The following is a 17,002-nucleotide window of genomic DNA, read 5'->3' as shown; positions in this document are numbered from 1 at the left end:
GGGGTTGGGGTAAGGGGGTGGGGGTTTGTTGTATGGAGTTTGTGTTTTTATGTAAGTAAGTTTGAGTTGCAGAGCACAAGGGATCGGAAGAGACTCCAAAAGGGTGAATATGGATAAAAAGATAAAAGTATCAACACTTAATGTTAAAGGTTTGGGGGCAGTCGTGAAAAGGAGGAGAATAGAACAAATGTTCAATAAAGAAGGATCTGATATCATTATGGTGCAAGAAACACACCAAGGCTCCGAGAATGTGAATATGATAAAATTAAAGTGGTTAGCTTATTATGAAAAGTCATTAGGGACTTAAAAAAAAAATGGAGTGGCCACTTTGATCTCAAAAAAAAGTGGATTTATATTAGAAGAAACAAAAAAGGACGATAGTGGCAGATATCTTATGTTAAAAGGAAAAATTGAAGGAAAGGTATATACGCTAATTAATGTGTATGCCCCAAATGAGAGACATAGAGAGTTCTTTTTAAAGTTATTTAAAGAAATAGAAGAATTCAAGGAGGGGTATGTTATATTAGCTGGGGACTTTAATATGGTTATGGATAATAGATGGGACAGGTCGAACCCCACTAATGTTGAAAAAAGGAATAATATAACTATATTGAACAAATTAGTAAAAGAAAATGATTATTCAGATTCCTGGCGTTTACTCAATGGGGCAAAGCCTGGGTTTTCATATTTTTCCCCAGTTCATCATACATACTCCAGGATAGATTATATATTTGTTTCAAAAGATTTTGCAACGAAGATTTGTAAAATGGAAATGGGGGTAATAAAAGTAACTGACCACGCTTTGTTAAGTTTAGAATTTGCAGTTAAGAAGAACTATAAAGAGGCATATAGATGGAAGTTGAATACAAAAATATTGAAATATAATAAAGTGGTAGAGAAAATTCAGAAGGAATTGTCGGAGTCATGGGAAATTAATGAAAAGGGAGGAACAGCTGGGTCAGTCATTTGGGACACCATGAAGGCTGTAGTAAGAGGAATTTGTATTAGAGAGATGTGTAGTTTAAAAAGACAACAACGTGCAGAGCAGGAAAAGTTAGAGATAGAAATTAGAAATTTGGAGGAAGAATATTGGCAAGGTAAAAATAAATATAAATTCTTAGAAATACAAGCTAAGAAGAAACAATTAGAAAATTTAAATTTAGAGGAGGTTCAAAAGAATTTAATATATATGAAAAGGGAATATTTTGAAAATAGTAATAAGAATTCTAGGCTGCTTGCCAGGCTCACACAAAAAGAAAAAGGGAGAAATGGGATTGAAGTATTGAAGGACAATCGAGGGAATTATTGTCATATAATGAAAGATAAAATAAAAAATTTTCAGGAATTTTATCAGGAACTATATAAGGGTAAAGAAATTCAACAAGAAAAGGTGGAGGAATATATTGGAAGGTTTATAAAGAATGGAATAAAACCAGAATATAAAGAGTTAATGGAGAAGGTAATAACTCAAAGAGAAGTTGAAGATGTAATTGATAATTTGAAAGTTGGTAAATCACCGGGAGTAGATGGTTTAGGACCAGAATATTATAAAGTTTTTAAAGAATTTTTAGTTCCAAAATTATTGAAACTTTATAATATGATATTATTAGGAGAGAAGATACCTGAATCATGGGAACACTCATTGATAATTTTAATTCCAAAACCAGATAAAGATCTGACTAGTCCTGATTCTTACAGACCTATCTCGTTAATAAATCAGGATGCCAAAATTTTCTCATCTATTATGGCTAAACGGTTAAATAAATTTATATCAGAATATATAGGAGAAGATCAATGTGGATTTGTGGCAGGAAGGCAGATGCATAGTTTAGTGGGAAGAGTTTTAAATGTAATGAATGTAATAAAAAAATCAAATATTAAGGCAGGAATTATGGCATTGGATATTTTTAAGGCCTTTGATTGTGTGAGCTGGCAGGCATTAAAGATTATTGTAGATAGATTGGGATTTGAAAATAAATTTAAAAATATAATAGAACAGTTATATTCCCAAAATACAGCTGTAGTGGTGGTAAACGATGGACTCACTGAAAAGATACGACTAGCCAGAGGTACAAGACAAGGATGTCCGCTCTCGCCGGTCCTGTTTGTAATGGTTATGGAAGTATTGGCGAAGGCACTAAGGTAGGATGAAGAGTTAGAAGGAATTGGAGAGGCAAGGGAAATAAAGTTAAATATGTTTGCGGATGATACCTTATTGACCATTAAGAACCCAATAAGAAAAATAGAAAGAATTAAATATCAGTTGAGGGAATTTGAAGAAATTACAGGGCTAAGAATAAATTGGTCTAAATCAGAGATGATGTTGTTTAATTATACTAAGAAGGAAGAAAAGGAATGGGAACATAAGGGAATAGAAATGAGAGTTAAGGAGGAGATTAAATATCTGGGAATTAAAATCACAAAAAATTTAGAGAATCTTGAAAAGGAGAATTTAATGAGGTTAAAGAAAGAGGTATTAGAGAAATTGGAGAAATATAAAAGATTAAATTTATCTTGGTTTGGAAGAATAGCTTTAATAAAAATGAAGATTTTAGTTAAAATTAATTTTGTGTTTAGGATGTTACCAATAAAAATATCAGAAACCGAGATAAAAAGTTGGCAAAATATTATTAATAAATATTGTAATGGAGAAAAGAGAGCAAGAGTGAATAAAAATAATTGGTATCTAAGTCAAAAAAAGGGTGGATTGGGTCTCCCAAATATAAAATTATACTACGCAGCAAATAGATTAAGACATATTGTAGAAGCAATTATAGGAGTAGGAGATTTACATTGGATGGAAGAAAAAACTATAAGTAATGTAGAGATGAGCTTGGATAATGTCTTTTTTAAAGATGGAGGGAGAAAGTGGGTTGGAAGTATAGATAATCCACTCCTGAGGACTCAATGGGAAATTTGGAGTAAATTTAAAGGGAAGTTGCTTCCGAGCAACTCTCCCTTAGCACCGATAATAATGTTAAAGAATTTCCCAGAGGATCTGAAGGGTAGATTATGTAAAATATTAAAAGAGAAAAGTAAAATGAAACTAAAGGATTGGTTAAGAGATATAAAAACAAGAGAAGATATGGAAAAATTGTTAAAGGAGAAAAAATTATCTTGGTTAGAATATGGGCAATTAGAACAATGGAATAAAAAGTGGATTAAAGATAATAGAGTTTGTAGAAAGATGACGAAGTTTGAGGAGTTAATAGTAAATAAGGAAAAAGGTAAAGGAGGTAGTATAGTTTTAAAAGGGTTAATGAGTGAAATATATAAAATATTGTTAGAAAAGGAGTTTAGAGAGAACTCAGAGAAAATGGTATGGGAGTCAGATTTGAAGGTACAAATAGGGCGACAGAGATGGGAGGGACTATGGAAACAAAGAGTGTTGAGAAGTTTGTCAGTGAGAATAAAGGAGAACTTTTATAAAATCTTGTGGAGGTGGTAGCTAACCCCAATTAGATTGAATAAGATAAATGATCAGCAGTCAGCAAATTGTTGGAGAGGTTGTGGGGAAAAAGGAACGTATTTACATATGTGGTGGGAATGCAAATATGTACAAAGATTATGGAAGATGGTGTTTTCAGAAATTGAAGAAATAGTGGGAATGAAAATAGAACAAACACCAAAGATTGCATTACTGTCACTATTTGAAGATATAAAGTGTGGAAAAGAAAATATAGAGCTGATATCGAGTTTGCTGACTGCAGCACGATTGATGGTAGCTAGGAACTGGAAGATTCAAGGGGAATATTCGATTGAAGAATGGTATAATGAAGTATGGGATATAGCCATTAATGATAAACTGACATGTAATATTAAATGGAGAAAAGGCGTAACTAAAATAAATGAGTTTGAAGGAATCTGGAAACAGTTCCTAATATTTGTGTTTACTAAGGGAAGTGGGAAACCGCCAGCGGAAGAAACGATAAGATTTTGGATTCAGGAATAGATCCCGAGGTGGGGGGTGCACTTGTATGTTAAGAATGATTATGTTGTAGTATGATAATGTATAGGTAATACTTATTCAACATATAAGTACTCAACATTTATTCAATATGTATGTAGCAGTTTTGATGCTTTTGTTTCATTATTATTATTCTTGTAATGTTGTATGTTTATATAGTGTAGAAAAAAAGACATACTCATATAGTTGTGTACCTACAGAGAGGACAGGACAAAGCAAAGGCAATTCCACTAAAATCAAAAAGGAAAAAACCAAAACAGAAATCGACAATATGGATGGAAAGGAGTCCCTAGAGGTGGTGACCTGCAAAGGGTGTGCAATGTTCGTGTTTCTGCCTGAGCTCAACACGGCGTATACCTGTAACAAGTGCAAGCTGGTGGCACTTTTGGAAGAAAAAGTGAGAGGACTTGAGCGGCGAGTGTCCACCCTCCAAGGAATAAGAGAAGTCGAGGAGTTCTTAGACCAAACGGTGGAACTGCAACAGCAACAAGAAGCACAGGAGATTGAAGAGCAACAGCCAGCTGAAGCAGAAGTGGAGTATGCTGAGGGGAGGAAAGCCAATGAAGAGGAAACTCCCTGGAAAAGAGTGACAGTTAGGAGCAGAAGAACTAGAAGGCATTCTGCACCGGTGGAACCATTAGAGTTAAGCAACCGCTTTCAGCTTCTGGAGAATGAGACTGAAGGACAGTTTGCAGAGGAAGAAGTACAGGAGACACCATGCAACAGTGACCAAGAGGCAGAAGGTAGGTCAACCAAGAAGAAGAGAAGAGTAGTCGTTGTGGGAGACTCCCTGCTGCGTGGGATTGAAACCCAAGTATGTCGTGAAGACCCATGGACTCGCCAGGTGTGCTGTCTCCCTGGAGCACAGATTAGAGATGTGACTGAAGGGTTACCAAAGCTCATAAAGTCCACGGACACATACCCCTTTCTTCTCATCCACGTGGGAACAAATGATGTCGCCAAGCAGAGCTACGAAGAAATCATTTCAGACTTTGAAGCTCTTGTAAGGAAACTGAAGAACTTTGGGGCCCAGGTAGTTTCCTCATCCATCCTCCCGGTTCTTGGAAGAGGATTAGAAAGGGAAAGAAAAATACTCCAGATGAATGACTGGCTTCAAAGGTGGTGCCGTTGTGAGAGTTTTGGATTCTGGGACCACGGGCTACGCTACTTGGAACATGGTCTGCTGGCAAGGAATGGGTTGCACCTCACAAGGGCTGGAAAGAATGTGTTCGGCCACAGCATGAAGAACTTGATCAGGAGGGCTTTAAACTGAATCTTACGGGGGCGGGAGACGTAAATTTCGAGGCAACAAGGGATGAAGGCCAAGGCACCACAGTACAGAGAACAGCTTCAATAGCGCCCCAGAATAGTGTCTGCAACAATGTAGGAAAAAAGCCAGACTATAAAACACATGGTCTTTGATGTCTATATACTAATGCCCAGAGCATGGGAAACAAACAGAACGAACTTGAACTCTTATTACATGATGGCAAATACGACTTGATAGGTATAACTGTAACTTGGTGGAATGACTCCCATGACTGGAATATAGCAATTGAAGGATATAACTTGTTCAAAAAGAACAGAAGAAATAGAAAGGGAGGTGGAGTTGCACTATATGTTAAAAATACCTATCCCTGCACAGAAATACAGGCGGATGAGACTGGGAGCCCCATCGAGAGCATCTGGATTAAAATAAATGGGGCAAGGAATAAAAAGAACATGATAATCGGAGTCTACTACCGACCACCCAATCAAGGAGAAGACGAGGATGAAACTTTTGAGAAACAAATTGCCAGTGTTTCAAGGAAGTGTGATGTAGTAGTGATGGGGGACTTCAATTACCCTGATATCTGTTGGGAGACCAATACTGCCAAAAGTGGCCCCTCCAACAAATTCCTGACATGTGTGGGTGATAACTTTCTCCTACAGAAAGTGGAGGAAGGAACTAGAGGATCAGCAATCCTTGACTTGATATTGACCAATAGGGATGACTTAGTGGATAAAGTAGCAGTTACAGGAACTCTGAGGGAAAGTGACCATGTCAAACTTGAATTCTTGATTATGAAGGAGACAAAAGTCGAGCGTAGCCATACACGTACTTTGGATTTTAGGAAAGCTGATTTTAATAAACTAAGAACTATGATAAGTCAGGTCCCATGGCAAATGAGCCTAATGAGAAAAGGAGTGCAGGATGGGTGGGAGTATTTTAAAAAGGAAATTTTAAAGGCACAATTACAAACAATTCCAACAAGGAGAAAAGATAGAAGACAACAGAGGAAACCAATGTGGCTCCACAAAAAGCTTAGAGATGACCTGAAAACAAAAAGGGATACATATAGGAAGTGGAAGGAAGGCCAGGCTACAAAAGAAGAGTACAGACAAGTGGCGCAGAAGTGCCGAAATGGCGTCAGGAAGGCTAAAGCTCAGAATGAGCTGAGATCAGCGAGGGATGCTAAAAGCAATAAAAAGGCTTTCTTCAGATATGTGAGTAGTAAAAGACAGAGGAAAGAAATGGTGGTTCATCTGCTTAATGAGGATGGCAAATTGATAACAGATGACAAAGAAAAGGCTGAAGTGCTCAATTCCTACTTTGCCTCAGTCTTCTCCCAATGACCCCCCTGGAAAAAGTGAAGCAAAAGTTGAGGGGGCAGGATTACAGTTTGAAATTGATAAACAAATGGTCAAAGAACACCTAATTTCCTTGAATGAGTTCAAATCTCCAGGGCCCGATGAACTGCATCCAAGAGTAATGAAGGAGCTAGCGGAAGAACTCTCAGAACCGCTGTCTATTATCTTTGCAAAATCATGGAAGACGGGTGAGGTGCCGGACGACTGGAGGAGGGCTAACATTGTCCCTACCTTCAAAAAGGGCAAAAAGGAGGAACCTGGGAACTACAGACCAGTCAGTCTGACATCCATCCCTGGGAAAATTCTGGAGCAGCTTATAAAGAAGTAAATCTGTAAACACCTTGAAATCAATGCGGTGATCACTAGAAGCCAACATGGATTTGTCAAGAACAAGTCCTGTCAGACTAATTTGATCTCATTTTTTGATAGGATAACCTCCCTTGTGGACTGTGGGAATGCTGTGGACGTCATATATCTTGACTTCAGCAAAGCTTTTGACAAAGCTGGACATCAGGAAAAACTTCCTGACTGTTAGAGCAGTGTGACAATGGAATCAGTTACCTAGGGAGGTTGTGGGCTCTCCCACACTAGAGGCCTTCAAGAGGCAGCTGGGCAAGCATCTGTCGGGTGGATTCCTGCCTTGAGCAGGGGGTTGGACTCGATGGCCTTGTAGGCCCCTTCCAACTCTGCTATTCTATGATTCCATGAAATAAGTAAGTGCAAAGACAGAGATGGTCAGATGAACAGGGAATCTGGGGAGATGGAGTAGATCTGAACAAGGAGGAGGATTCTGGATATACATGCAAGGGACAGGAGAGGGAAATAGAAAGTAGAACTGAAAGTGAACAGAACATATTCATGCAGTCCTGACTCCTGAGGAAACTTCTGCTGCAGGTATTCTCCACTATAGAAGGGAATACCTAGAGTGGTAGCAGCAAGGCCCATTTCCGAATATTTTGTTTCTGTACCTGCTGTGGTTGAAATTACCTAAATTTAATTTTTTTTAAAAGAACTTTACATTATCTAAAAACTGAAATAGTTAACCATTCAAAAATCCATATGCATGTTTTGTTAATGTTATTGTTTGTTGAAGAAGAAAACTAACCAGAAGAATAAACCGCCATTGATAGACTTCTCCAGGAATTTATCCTACCCCCTTTTAAACCCATCCAAATAGTGAGTTCCATCATTTAACTATGCGTTGTGTGAAGTACTTCCTTTTATTTGTCCTGAATCTCCCACCAATCAGCTTCAAGGGATGACCCTGGGTTCTACTATTTTAAGAAAGGGAGAAAAATGTCTCCCTGTCCACATTCTCCACACCATGCATAATTTTGTTCACCTCTATCATGTCTCCCCTTAGCCTCCTTTTTTTCAAGCTAAACAATCCCAGCTGTTGTAACCTTCCCTTATAGGGGGGATGCTCCAGCCCCTTAATCAGTTTTGATTGTTTATCCACTGTCTTCGATATAGTGCCCTCCAGCTCTATTCTAGCAAGGCAGCCAAGAAGAATACCATTGTCAACAAATGTGCACATTCTGTATTGAGATCCTGGTGCAGATCCACCACCAACGTCAGCAGGGCCATTTCAAAATACCATTTGAATCCATCAACTCTGGGGGCCAATGGTTTTAAAATGCTTTTCATACAAATTTAGATATAGCTCACATAAAGATGTGGCATCTTCTTTCCTAAATGTCCTTGACATGCCACGAGCAGAAGATAAACTACCAATGTCAGTTATTTATTAGGTTCCCATGTAGAGATGTAAAATTTCTGGAAATTTTGAAGCCATAGGGGAAAAAAACGTTTTCCCCCAGGTTTTTTTGGGGGGTGGGGGGGTGGAAATTTTTGGGAAAATGGACAAATATGCAATATTAGTACTTTTTACAGATTTTAAGTCACTTTGTTACTTTAGGAACATAAAATGTAATTATGTGTTCCCAAGTAATCATCCTACACCAACCATCCAGGGCTTTGGAGAACATTCAGCAGGAAAGGCTGTATTGCAGACAGAGCTTAGCTTTTACAAAAAAGGCCATAGCACCACACCCACCCACCCACACACACACTTTGTTAAAAGGCCAACATGCATGAGGAACATAGACAAATTGTATGCCAGTTTCAAAAAGCAGGTCACATACTCTTATCAAAGCAAGTGCTTGGTACAAGGCAGCATGTATACGGCCTGCCAGTACAGAAAACACAGTCAAGAAGATGGCAATAGAAACACACAGAGATGGCACACGGAAGACTTTTTCTCTGTGAGGGTCGGGGGGGGGGGGAGTTACAAGCAGGGAGGATAGGTAATGAAAAAAATAAAATGATCACTCTTACCTCATCAGCCATCACCCGCTTCAGATTCTGTGATTTGAGAAAAAGAAGGAAAGGGAGAGAGAACTGAATCAATGACACACGAAAAATCCAAAACCAGAAAAGAAAGGGGTGGGGAATATACAGAAAGTAGGTACTGATCTGATTTTGCCCATTCCCATCTTAACCCAAGCAGAACACAATTAAACATTTCCAAATGCTTTGTCCACATTCTTAGGATTGTATTCAACAGCAGCTGCTAAATAGCCAAGCCTCAAGCGAGTATTTGCACTGAATTTGGGGGGGGGGGAATACTTCAGACTAGCCTACGACTAAAAAGGAAACATCAAAGAGCTTAAAATCTGACGGCAAGTTTAGTATAGCTTAGTTTGCCACCATTAGAGATCTGGTGTTAATAGCAATCTTCAAAAACTTAGCAGCCATTAACGTTACCTTGGCATTAGAGCTATCCAAACAGACAGCAAGCAGAAATCCATCAGAGCATCCAGAAAATAACACTGAAAAAGGCTACAGAAATTGTTCCCTAGTTCCTTTATAGAAACTACAGTAGAACACCACATAAGTACAGTAACTATTTAAAAATGAAAATGTTTACGCTCCTCCTGAACTGTGAAACATGTTTCAGAGCTAGAGTTCTGAATGGGACTAAGTTAATCATGGATACAGTTTCCAAGATGTCTTGAGCCACACACACCTTTTTAAAATATGAAGACAACATAACGAAATTCTCTGGGGAACAATCAAAATTATATGAGTGGGCCAAGTGGAAAATGATGGGGTGGGAGAAAGCATTGGGGGGGAAATCTCCAAGTTGAAAACACTTTCTACTATAGGAATATTTATTTGCTTTCTTTTTTACTTTCAATTTTTAATGTATAGTCTACCGTTCTGCTTCAGTTAGAAGCACCTAAGGTGGTTTAAAACAAAATCAATAGAAATAGCAATTAAATTAAAAATAAAAATAATTTCTCAACATACATCATAGGGAGATACCTGACTGCATTGTGCCCATGGTTATCTGACACTTCAGAAACAGGGAAAATGTGTAGTGATTTGCGTGTTGGGCTAAGAATATGAGGACCCGAGTTCTAATCCCCATTCTGCCATGAAGCTCCCTGGGTGACTTTGGGGCAGTCACTGACTCTCAGCCTAACCTACCTCATAAGGTTGTTGTGAGGGTCAAATGGAAGGGAGGAGGATCATGTACACCACCTTGGGCTCTTTGAAGGGCTCTTTGTTATAAATGTAACAAATAAATAAAATGGCAAAGTAAGGGTCAAAAGTGATATTTAGACTCAATATTAAATGCACTGGCATCAATGAAGCATTTCCGCTCAATGCAAATATCCCCTTCAGAGGAAGATTTTTCCTCAGGACTGCAATAATAGGAGAAAATGGTTATATTTCCCCCGCTATGCTTGCTAGGATCCTGTTAATTATAAGCTTTCCATCAGCAAATGCTATCTGCATTTTTAAAAACCTGTACACTAGATGTCGTACATCACATCTAGTTTGGCTCTGAATGTACCCCTTTAAGTGCAGAGTAAAGTTAGGACAACACAACATATACCAAAGCAATGTAATGCACAATTCAACAATACCTGAGCAATGCCAGCTTTCATTCTATGGTGCATTATGCAGTATCGAAAGAACTTTCACAAAATTAAGATTCATAGTAGTTTGGCATCTCATACATAAATACCTAGCTTCAGTTGTCTATGCTCTTGTAACCTCCAAGTTAGATTACTGCAATGCATTCTATGTGGGGCTGCCTTTAAAGACAGTTCAGAAGCTGCAGCTTGTGCAAAATGCAGCAGACAGATTGGTAACAGGGACCAGAAGGTTCAAACATATAAGACCAAAGGTGCCGGTTTTAACCTATAAAGCCTTACACGGCTTGGGACCACAGTACGTGACGGAACGCCTCTTCCAACGTGAACCTACCTGTACACTATGCCCAACATCTAAGGCCCCCCTCAGGGTGCCTACTCCGAGGCAAGCTCAGAGAACGGCAACAAGGAAGAGGGCCTTCTCAGTGGTGGCCCCCCAGTTATGGAACGATCTTCCCGATGAGGCCCACCTGGCGCTAACATTGTTATCTTTTCAGCACCAGGTCAAGACTTTTCTTTTCTCCCAGGCATTTAACAACATATCTTGAGTTTTAACTGACTGCAGAACTAGCTTTGGCCTGGCTGAGTGTTTTAAAAAATGTTTTAAATGTTAACTGTTTTTATGTTTTTAAATTTTTTATATTGATTTTAAATGTTCAGTCTTTTAATCTTTGTAAACCTCCCAGAGAGCTTCGGCTATGGGGCGGTACATAAATGTAAATAATAATAGTAATTTAAAAAAATGTAGGCACAATGGTATTGCTCTGCTGCTGATTTTATCCTGGTTGTGCTTTTATATTGTATTTTATATCATGGCTTTATACTGTTGTTTTATATTTTGAATGGTTTTAAATTTTATGAACCGCCCAGAGAGCTTCAGCTATTGGGTGGTATAGAAATGCAATAAATAAATGTCAAGCACTTTGAAGCTCCACTGATTTTAGAAGGAAGAGGTTACTTAGCATGTGCTTCAAATCCCATTTTATTGTGATCCTTAGGTGTGGTGTCCAATCTGTGAGTTACAGCATATTGTAATGCCGAAGTCTGTGTAATCAAATGGAAGCTTTGCCTTGGCCAATAAGAGTGCAGGAAGAAAAGGATAAACAGAATTTTGAGTTTGAAAGCAGCATCAGAGGTCAGGAATTCAGGACACAGCCAACTTCGGGAGCAAAGACAAGTCGGCTGTTCAATTGTCAAATCAGGGCCTTCAATTAGGACTTGGTCGAAAGAACTGAACTGTGTTCAACAGTAGCTCTGAGAAACTTCTGTGCCAGCCAGATAACAAGGTAAAGAAGACTTAGAAAGTGACCCTATATGCTTTTGTGGAGTATCAACATTTATGAATACGTCAAAGTTTGGTAATGTGCAAAAGATTAGATAAAGTGATATTATAAAGAAATAGTTTAAACCCTGTTTCCCCGAAAATAAGACAGTGTCTTATATTAATTTTTGCTCCCAAAGATGCGCTAGGTCTTATTTTCAGGGGATGTCTTATTTTTCCATGAAGAAGAATACCTTACATTACAGTGAGGGGCAAAACTGGAAGTAGGTCTTATTTTCGGGGGGATGCCTTATATTACAGCGAGGGGCAAAACTGGAAGTAGGTCTTATTTTCGGGGGATGTCTTACTTTCGGGGAAACAGGGTATTAAGGGTGGCCCCTGTCACTTTTCTTTGCATCCTAATGAATTAACTCCAGTTTGCAGCATTACAGACAGGAGGTGCAGATTTGTTCCATTGACCCTCATATCACAGTTAAAAATCTACCATGTTGGCTATTGGGAGTAAAAACTGAGCAGTTTACTGTTTTACTCTGTACAGCACCATGTACATTGATGGTGCTATATAAATAAATAAATAAATAAATAAATAAATAAATAATAATAATAATAGTTCAGCTTTCCTTCTTTTTTGGCGTTTATGTTTTTCTAACCTTTTACCATAAGTTTGCACTTGGCATGAATTTCTATGTAGATAAGCTGACGCTATTATTCATAATCCAAGTATGTTTTGGGATCATGGAAACTGCTTAAACTACTGGATTTTATATTTTTAAAAATGGGTGGAAGAGGCATTTCATATTTCTTTGTTTTAGCAATCCCAGGTATAATCTGAAACCTGAATAGGATTTGTAGAGCCTAAGCAATTAAGTTTGCAATCTCCTCCTATACTGAGGCTAGGTGCTTCTCCACATTTAGCAAAAATCCCCCATCCTTACCAGGCCTTTGTCTTCTGGAGTCTTCATGGTTTAATGATTAGCACAAAACCAAGTGCTCCCCTCCTCACCTTGTTTCTGCCAGTTCCTTCCCATTTGTTTCAATTACACTGCCTGCTGATGGCGCTGTTTTAGTATATGCTTTTGATTTAATACAGCATTTTTGTCCACCGGATCACCTGTCTACATGTTTGTTGACACTCTCAAAGAATTCTGGCAGATTAGTGAGACAGGCCATGCCTTTCCGGAAGCCATGTTGATTCTTCCTCAGCAAGACATGCTCTTGTATATGATTATTAATTTTGTCTTTAATAATGCTTTCAACCAATTTACATGGAACAGATGACAAGCTAAGCGGCTTGTAATTTCCCAAATCCTCCCAGATCCCTTTTTGAAAATTGGTGTTACTTTGGCATCTTCCAGTCCTCTGGCACAGAGGCTGAGCTTAGAGACTTGTTGCAACTTCATATTTGAGTTCTTTGAGAACTCTGGGATGGATACCCTCTGGGCCTGGTGATTTATTTGCTTTCAATTGGTCAATAAGGTTGAGAAATTCATCTTTTATCACCACTATTTGCCTCAGTTCCTCAGACTCCCTTCCTGAAAACATCACTTCAGGCACAGGCATCTCTGCAATCTCCCTGTCCTCCTTTAGTACTCCCTTAACTCTGTTGTCATCCAATGGTCCAACTGCTTCTGATATATTTAAAGAATTCTTTATTGTTGGCCTTGATATTATTAGTGATGTGCTTTTCAAAATGCTTTTTTGCATCTCTTATTGTTTCCTTACATCTCCTTTGTGCCAGCTTGTGCTTCCTTTTATTTTGCTCACTTGGGCAAGGCTTCCATTTTTTGAAGGACGCCCTCTTTTCTACAATAGCTTCTTTGACACTGCTTGTTAGCCATGCTGGTGACCTCTTAGACTTGGTGCTACCTTTCCTAACCTGTGGAATACATTTAAGTTGAACTTCTATTATTCTGGTTTTCAGTAAGCTCCATGCATTTTGCAAGGATTTAACCCTCTTGATTCCCCTTTTCAACTCTCTTTTCACCAGTTCCCTCATTTTAGAGAAGTTTCCTCTTTTGAAGTCAAATGTGACTATGCTGGACTTCCTGGGCAATTTTCCACTTAAGTTTATATTGAATCTGATAGCACTGTGATCACTCTTACTGATTGGTTCTACAATATTTACAGCATGCCAAATTTCAAGTTTCTACCCAGCATTGCTCGAGCCCCCTAAGATATATGTATGCGAGGTAATCATCTTAAAGAGCAGGCCAGCGTTAGGCCTGTGAGTTAACCTTTAAACAAATTAAATTCATTTCTTTTTTTCCTCTCTCACCCTCATGACAACCCTGCAAGGTAGGCCAGTCCTAGGCCTCTGAGGTAACTTTAAAACAAATTATATTAGTCTCTTCCCCCACCCCCCTTTCTCTCTGAGGGAGCTGGCTAACTGACTCACGGGTAGCTTGGTCATTGCCGCCGGTGATGGGCCCAGAGCTGCAACCTCCTTCCCTTCTGCTCCAGCTGGCCCAGGATGGCAAGCTACTTCCAGGTGATGGCCGCCAAAGCATGTTGGGAGTTGTAGGCACAACCCTAACTCCCCAAATAACATGTTAATCTTTGAACACATCTGAGGCGTGGTGGGAGAGCAGGCCTTCTTAGTTGTAGCACTCTGCTTAAGGTTTTCTTTTTCCCAGGCAGGCTTGCCTAGTGACTGCATTAATGGCATTTAAGTGCCAAGTGATTTAAAAAATATATAATTCCCAAGGCTTTTTAACTTGATGAGATTTTTTATGCTACGGGTTTTTTTAACTGTTATAACTAAACCACAACATTCCAAGAGAGATGCAAGAATTACTGAATAAAGTTTATGATTTCTAGGTAAAAGCCTGACTTTACTATTGAACCAGAAGGGTGAATGGAGGAATGACTGACAGTTAGGCTAGAATGGAATGGTGGGCGGGGTTAGTGGCAGTTGGAGAAAGTCAGGTAGAAGGAGAACAAAGACAGTTAGTGAAAAGTTAGGGAAGTGGGGGCTGAGTTAGGACTGAGAGATAGTGACATGCCAGTACTACAGCTCCCAGCATGCCTTTGAGCAGGGGGTTGGACTCAATGACCTTGTTGGCCCCTTCCAACTCTGCTATTCTATGATTCTATGATTTGGCAGCCCTCAGGTACCCATATCCTCTGAGAGGTGCTTTCCTCCTCCTGTTGCCAATGCTGCTCTTTGATAGAGCATCGAGGAGTAGCATCACCGAGGAGGGAAGGAGCGTGGCTGTCAGTGGATGCACACAACTCTGTCCAAGTCCTGCTGGGACTGCCTCAGCCCGCACTTCTCACTCACCAAGTGCTCCATCAGGAGCCTGTACTGGGCCAGGCACTTGCCCCCCTGCGTGAAGCTTGTTTCTGGGCAGGCACAGAGTGCTTCCCTTTCTTACCTCCCTCTTAAGAGTGAAGGCTGTGCATCTGCTTCCCTCAGTTTCTGAGGAAACAGCAATATCAGAACGGGGTGCCTTTGAGCATGTCCAGAGTTCAGCCTCTCAAAGTCATGCTGTTATATCTAGTTATGATTTTAAAACCACACATGGCAGGTGGGAGGAGGCACTGCAAATGGATGCAGCCCATTTATGTGGGTTGTTTCCTTTTATGTGGAATTGGGTTGACTGACTTTGGAAATCACAATAGCCACCAAAGGTCAGTAAGTCTGGCCTCCCAGCCAAGGCATGCTAGGAGCTGTAGGCGTAAACCTAGGTTTTTATTAAATTCTTTAAAAATACTTTAAACCCCAAAAATCATGTTTTTATATTTTTTTCTGATCCATGTACATGAAGACCTGTCTGGGTGAACAGCATTAAGGCAGTACCATATATGGAAGTGGGTAAACATTTCAGGACATATGTGACACACACATACTTTCCGCTTTATAGGTAGAGATTTATTGCATTTTTATACCGCCCAATAGCCAAAGCAGGGTGTTGGTCCCATTTTAAGAAGCTGTGTTCCAGTGATGAAGAAATGCTGTTTTCTTGTCTCTACAGCAACCTGGTAAACTTTCACAATGAGCTAATTTTCTCTATCTGCCAAATAGAAGCTGTTGACTGGACCTATGATACAGAATTGTGAAAAGCTGTGGGTGTGCCCACACTCTCACAGGCAAGCATAACACCCATACAGGAAAGGGAAGGATCATAGTGCAAGAGGGAGGGGAAGCAAGACCACAATCCAAGAATGGGTTTCTCAACCATCAAGATTAACCAAGGCATTATTTATTTCTTTATTTATTTATTACACTTTATTACAAGCTCTCTGGGCGGTTCACAAAAATTAAAACCATCATAAAACAACCAACAAGTTAAAAATACAAATACAAAATACAATATAAAAAGCACAACCAGGATAAAACCACGCAGCAAAATTGATATAAGGTTAAAATACAAAGTTAAAACAGTATTAAATTTAAGTTAAAATTAAGTGTTAAAATACTGAGTGAATAAAAAGGTCTTCAGCTGGCGACGAAAGGAGTACAGTGTAGGCGCCAGGCGGACCTCTCTGGGGAGCTCATTCCACAACCGGGGTGCCACAGCGGAGAAAGCCCTCCTCCTAGTAGCCACCTGCCTCACTTCCTTTGGCAGGGGCTCACGGAGAAGGGCCCCTGTAGATGATCTTAAGGTCCGGGTAGGTACATATGGGAGGAGGCGTTCCTTCAAATAACCTGGCCCCAAACCGTTTAGGGCTTTAAATGTCAATACCAGCACTTTGAATCGGGCCCGGACCTGGACTGGCAGCCAATGAAGTTGTAAAAGGACTGGCGTAATGTGATCTCGCCAGCCAGTCCCTGTTAGTAAACGGGCTGCCCTGTTTTGTACCAGCTGAAGCTTCCGGACCGTTTTCAAAGGCAGCCCCACGTATAACGCATTGCAGTAATCCAAACGAGAGGTTATCAGAGCATGGATAACTGTAGCTAGGCTATCACTGTCCAGATAAGGGCGCAGTTGGTATATCAGCCTAAGCTGATAAAAGGCATGCGAAGCTTTCTCTGGACTTGCTCTCTGAACTCTTCCAGAAATGTTTACAATTCAGCACAGCCAAGCTCAGTTGTATCCCAGTAAGAAACCCTTTACAAAGACTGACATTATTTTCAGTTATCAACTAAATAGTCCAACAATGGGGTAAAGAAGGGAGGTATCATTGCAACTGCTGATTCTGAAGTACATCCTTGATGAACTCAAAGTTATTGATGAT

The 17,002-nt window shown here is 39.6% G+C and overlaps 1 protein-coding gene across 1 annotated transcript in view; it reads right to left on the bottom strand.

Annotated features, from left to right (window-relative positions):
- Positions 1-17,002, bottom strand: part of DIAPH1 (diaphanous related formin 1) — a 182,443-nt gene that overhangs the window by 148,142 nt on the left and 17,299 nt on the right. The window contains exon 2 of the mRNA XM_063130058.1: positions 8,936-8,962. Coding sequence (XP_062986128.1) covers positions 8,936-8,962 — 27 coding nt within the window. The remainder of the gene's footprint in view (positions 1-8,935; positions 8,963-17,002) is intronic.

This window comes from Elgaria multicarinata, chromosome 7, assembly GCF_023053635.1.
Source record: "Elgaria multicarinata webbii isolate HBS135686 ecotype San Diego chromosome 7, rElgMul1.1.pri, whole genome shotgun sequence".
In the NCBI taxonomy this organism is placed as follows: domain Eukaryota; kingdom Metazoa; phylum Chordata; class Lepidosauria; order Squamata; family Anguidae; genus Elgaria; species Elgaria multicarinata.
The sequence above is the reverse complement of the archived record's forward strand: the minus strand, read 5'-3'. Positions and strand labels throughout refer to the sequence as shown.